Source organism: Gekko japonicus, unplaced genomic scaffold (assembly GCF_001447785.1).
Source record: "Gekko japonicus isolate JY-2015 unplaced genomic scaffold, Gekko_japonicus_V1.1 scaffold228, whole genome shotgun sequence".
NCBI classification, from domain to species: Eukaryota; Metazoa; Chordata; class Lepidosauria; order Squamata; family Gekkonidae; genus Gekko; species Gekko japonicus.
The window spans coordinates 1,175,437-1,181,082 of record NW_015163609.1 but is presented as its reverse complement, the minus strand read 5'-3'; the positions used below and the strand labels follow the sequence as shown (position 1 = coordinate 1,181,082).

The 5,646-nt window shown below is 46.1% G+C and overlaps 1 protein-coding gene across 1 annotated transcript in view; it reads left to right on the top strand.

The window, feature by feature from the left end:
* The first annotated feature begins 653 nt into the window (after positions 1 to 653).
* The window catches only part of PLEKHA6 (pleckstrin homology domain containing A6), a 69,733-nt gene continuing 64,740 nt past the window's right edge, over positions 654 to 5,646 (top strand). Inside the window, exons 1-4 of the mRNA XM_015407318.1 lie at positions 654 to 698; positions 1,130 to 1,244; positions 1,688 to 1,792; positions 2,388 to 2,460. Coding sequence (XP_015262804.1) covers positions 1,143 to 1,244; positions 1,688 to 1,792; positions 2,388 to 2,460 — 280 coding nt within the window. The 5' untranslated portion in view covers positions 654 to 698; positions 1,130 to 1,142. The remainder of the gene's footprint in view (positions 699 to 1,129; positions 1,245 to 1,687; positions 1,793 to 2,387; positions 2,461 to 5,646) is intronic.

Below are 5,646 nucleotides of genomic sequence, written 5' to 3'. Positions count from 1 at the left end.
TGACATGATCGAGGTTTATAAGATTATGCATGGGATAGAGCAGGTAGAGAAAGAAGTACTCTCCTCCCTTTCTCACAATACAAGAACTCATGAGCACTCAATGAAATTGCTGAGTAGTCGGGTTAGAATGGATAAAAAGAAGTATTTCTTCACCCAAAGAGTGATTAATACATGGAATTCATTGCCACAGGAGGTGGTGGCAGCTACGAGCATGGATGGCTTCAAGAGGGAATTAAATAAACATATGGAGCAGAAGTCCATCAGTGGCTATTAGCCATGAGGTATAGATAGGAACTCTCCGTCTGGGGCAAGTGATGCTCTGTATTCTTGGTGCCGGGGGGGGGGCAACAGTGGGAGGGCTTCTAGTGTCCTTGCCCCACTGCTGGACCTCCTGATGGCACCTGGTATTTTTGGCCACTGTGTGACAGAGTATTGGACTGGATGAGCCATTGGCCTGATCCAACATTGGCTTCTCTTATGTTCTTACGATTTTTGAAAAACGAAGTCATAACTCTGTGAGCTATATTGAATTCTTGGTTCACAGGTATGGGGTGCATTAGCTTGTGCCATCTAATTAATGCATAGCCTATTCCTTTCCCTTTTAAATGTTTTCTCAGCCATAATGAAAGACAGAACACTTTTATTCACCCTGTGACTGGCCAGATACCAGAAGAAAACAACCAATTTGATCTGCAAAAGTAGGTTTTCTCTCATTTTTCTGCCATTTGGGACATAGAATTGTGGTTTGACAAAGTTCAGAGGCCAACTGAAAGTTAGTAACATCCTATTTATTGCACAAATCCATCTCAAGAGATAACAGCAGGGATTTTCTATGAAGCAAAGGACAAGCAACTTCTGTGTATATAGGATAATTCACACAGTATAGATCCATATCCCATCAAAGCTGTTTGCATCATTGCTTTCAATGAATCTTGAATGAAGCATATATATTCTGTGTAATCTGCCTTGAGTCTTAATTAGAAAAGTGAACTATAAATAATGTAAATAAAATTTAAAAATTAAAATATGCATAAGGTTGTGCACACAGTGAAATTATAGGTAAGATGTACATGTGCTGGAACAACATCATTCAGTAATGCCCATCTCACCTTGTCTGTCTCCATTCTAGTTCTGCCTCGGACATGTCAAACAAAACAGGCAGCAAGCGGCCGGCACCAGTCAGGAGTGAATCTTCTAATCATACCACGGTTTCAGAAACTCCTCAGGAACGACCCAATGGCCGGGTATGTTTATTAGAGTAATATGGCCTCTTGTGGCCTTGATTCCTTTTTTTCTGTGTATAATGGGGACACCTGTACTCACCTGCCATTGTGGTTTGTGATATAGGACATTTTTTTTACAGTAAACATGAGTAGCTGCTATTTATTGTTTATTTATTAGAACATTTATATCCCACCTTTTATTGTGGCTCAAGGGAACTAACAATCTCTTGCTAAGAAGAGGGGAAAAACACAGCTAGGAGCTGGTTTAAATACAGCAGGAAAGATAAATAACATTTTCAGTTGGAGTTGCCTGGGAAAAAGTTATGTACACAAACCAATGCTTGCCTGTAACTAGAATTGGTTGTATTGTCTGGGGGAGTCTGCATTCACTTCTGTTTGTTTTGGGGGAAGACAGGTTCAATCTCCCTGTTTCCCAAAACTTTTTCTCTTTCATTTTCCCAAAGGCCTCACGCTCCTCCAGGAAGGGGATTGCATTTGGGAAACGCTCCAATTCCATGAAGAGGAATCCCAATGCTGCAGTGACCAAGAGTGGCTGGCTCTTCAAGCAGGTGAAACCCCCACCTTCCCCTGTGCTGCAATTTGACATCATTTTCTTCCCAAATATTCCCTTTCCTTTGAACATTACAACCCAGCCTGCATCTCGAAGATGGCTAAGGAAATGCTTCATGCAGGTCAATGCCATTTCTCCCTCTACCACATAATATTCCTTGCAATATTCCTTGCAGAATGAACTTTTGGGTACCCAGCAGTATCCATCCCTCCCAGCCTTTCCTCCTTCAAAGTCCCCATGTAAAAATCTAGTGTAAATTGAGCTGAATCCCATGTCCCACAGAGTTGTAATTGTAAGTACTGGGCAATGCTGTACCCATCTTGCACCTTGACAAGTTCTCCATGTGACTTCCAAGGTCCCATTGCCCTGTCTTCTCTGAAAGTCCCATGTTTATTTATTTAGGGAATTTATATGCCACCTCTCTGGAAAACTACTGGAGGTAGCTAAAGAATTACAATTTCCCCTAACTTCTGTAGGGATGTATATCAGTCATACCTTTTTCATGGGTAGTTTTTTGGAACTTCTCTGATTCTGTACTGTGAGCAGTGCTGTGTGTTATGATACAATATTCATTTTCCAATGTCTCTTTTCAGGCCAGCTCAGGGGTGAAGCAATGGAATAAGCGCTGGTTTGTGCTGGTGGATCGCTGCCTCTTCTACTACAAAGGTATGTGGCAGAACCCAGATCTGAAAACATTATGCAAAGGAATATTCACTAAAAGGAAGTTCAGGTGCCCATGAACAGTTCCAGACAAACTGAGGAATGTATGCTTTAGCTCTAATCAAGCACAACAGCTGGAGTGTTTCTATCTATTATTGGTCTCTGGGCCTCTCTTTCCCATGAGAGTAAAGCTACATTCTCTCAGCATTCTTCTGGCATTATACTCTCAAGCAGTATCTCCATATCCACATAACAGATGGAGGCAGGGTGATCCTTGGATGTACAGGAACATATGAACCTGCCTCCTACCACGTCACCCACCTTGTTCACATTGTCTACTCTGACTGGGAATGTTTTCCAGGTTTTTGGACAAAGAAAATGTTTTCAAACATCTGTGGCCTGAGATCTTTCATGAAATAGGGTTAAATAGTATTTGTGGCAGAAACATATGGGATGCTAGACTGGTTCAGACAGAAAGATGCCTATTGCAGTTTGAACATATTGGTCTGTCTATTCAAATATTGTCTATTCTGCTGGCGGCAGCACTCTAAGGATGTAGGCAGAGAAAAGGCTTGCTGTCCAAGATCCTTTAACTGGAGATGGAAAGGACTGAATCTGGAACTGGCAAACGCCTGCTCTCTTCCTTGCTGTTGGGGGATATCTGAACACAAAGACCTGTCTTGTACTGAGCCAGACCACTGGTCCATCTAGGTCACTATTGTCTACCCTGACCAATAGTGGGTCACCAGCATCTCAGATCGAGTTTGTTTGTTTTTTGCATCATCTACTGCCTGATCCTTTTAAAATCGGAGATGCTGACTTTTTGTTTGCCAAGCAGATGTTCTGCCGCTGAGCCATGACCTTTCCCTATTGCTACCCAATGAATGGCCAGTTTTTTTTTAACTTCTGAGAGAATATATTGGTCCAATTATAAAATAAAGATTGTGCTCATGGGGTGAAAATGGTGAACACACAGCCTCAGAAGAGAAAAGGAAAACAGAAATATATTTAGAATGGCATTCAAAGTGGTGCATGTAGATGTGAAGATATTATGTGGGTACCTCAATAGGTGCCTGTGATACTTGCACAAATTTCCACTGGCCATCCCGAAATATCACTTATTAGCAAGTTCATGGTTTGAGTGCTGGTTAACACATATTTCTATACAATGGGAGTATTCCTTGAAGTGATGTTATCTGGTTGTTTCAAAGATGGCCGTATAGTTACCTTTTGGGAGAACTCTTTCTCCTTGCCACTCACATGTATGCCCCTCCTTCTGTCTTTTCTTCTGGGACTATTCTGTAGTGATTCTCTTTCATGCTGGTCCACTTGTTCAGACTATCTCAGAATCAAATCCCAGCCAACAGTGTCAAGGCAATTTTTTGTGGAATCTGAAGGTTAGTTGCCCTTACTGACTTTTTGTATAGATGAAGAAGAGAAGAGATTGGATTCAGGGCCGGCTCACCCGCTAGGCGAACTAGACGTTCGGCTAGAGCGCAGGCCCTGGATCGGGGTGGCAAACTGCCGCCCTCACCCCCGCCGAGAGCCCCCTGCCCCCAAGCGAGTCCCGGGCACCGCAGCGCTCCTCCTCCACCTCCTCTTTCACCCCCGAGTCCAGCACCCAGTGCGCCCAGAAGCAGGTGGGGAAGGTAGCGAGGAGGGAGCGGGGCCACCCCACCCATGTCCATGCCTGTCTCAGGCACCCCGCCCTCCTCCTTTTCTTTCCTCACCAGAGGCCACAGGGGCGGAGGAGTGGGTCCTGGTGTGGGCTTGGCCGGAGAGAGGTGCACCCGCGGCACCCCCCCTCCAGCCCCCGGCCAAAGGGACTCGGCGCTGCCGCTGCTGCCAGCAGGAGCAGCAGCAGCAGGATGCCCGGCCGGGGCACAGGAGGTGGCGCCATAGCTCGCCCTCCCTCCCCCCCCTCTTTCCCAAACTCTTGAATGAGTGGGGTGCACGGAGGGGCTCCATCCACATGCGCCCTGGACCATGAAAGGAAAAAAAATAGGAGCAGGCCAAGCGGGGAAAGACCAGAGGAGAGGTCGGGAGCAGAGCGCGCAAGGCCGGGGGGAGGGGGAGGTTGGAGACAGCTCAGAATTAATTGGGGGGGGAGCGGCTTACAGAGCGGCTTACAGTCGGAGGAGGCTGCATGGTGGCGGCCAGCAGGGCACCCCCACTGCCGTCGGGGCCATGCAGCACGGAGGTGGGGCTGCAGCTCTGGGTGCACCTCCCTCCCTCCTCCCCCCCTTCGGTGGCGGCGGGGGGAGGAGGAGACAGTGGTGGTGGCAAAAGGGTCTCCAGGTCTCCAAGCCCCACTGGGAGGTTGGCATCTGCGCCTTGCCTAGGGCACAGAAACACCTCGAGCCAGCCCTGATTGGATTTATACCCTGCCCTTCACTCAGAGTCTCAGAGCGACTTACAAACTCCTTTCCCTTCCCCTCCCCACTACAGACACCCTGTGAGGTAGGTGGGGCGGAGAGAGCTCTGAGAAAAACTCAGAGTAACAGCTCTGACAGAACTATGGCTTGCCCAAGTTCATCCAGCAGCTGTGTGTGTGAAGGAGTGGGGAATCAAACCCAGTTCTCCCAGATTAGAGTCCGCACACTTAACCACTACACCAAACTAGAAGAGCTGCCTGTGGAAAAATGGGAAAAAATCACTAGGAGATGAAAACTGATTGTTTCTAGCAATGAAGTCTCCTGTTTTGTAATGTGCTGAGAGATCCCTGCACTAAGCAAATGGCCTTTGATATTCCCAATACAGCATTTTATAGCACTGAGTTCAAAGAGCTAGATAATGTACAGTGATCTAGGCTCGGTTGTTAGCAATTATGCATCTTTTTCTCCCTCTGCTTTGAGGTAAAATCTCAGACAGCCATGCAATTATGAGCTGTACAAAGGAATATGTGTAGCACATGTCGTCATGTCTCTGGTGGCCACGTTTGGGACAGCTGTACCCTTATTTGCCCGGAATCATCACCTGGATCTCTTACCCAATAAGTGTTTTTTATTTTGAACAATATATACAACAGTACATTCATAACATATATTGACGCTATGCAATAATCAACTTTCTCAACCCTTAAGAGCCCTTTTAAAAATATAACAGATCTGATTCTTTCTCTCAACAACCCCACAGAATAGGTTCCCTGCCGATGCTATAAGCATTCATTCTCTCCTTTTTCAAAATCTGTCA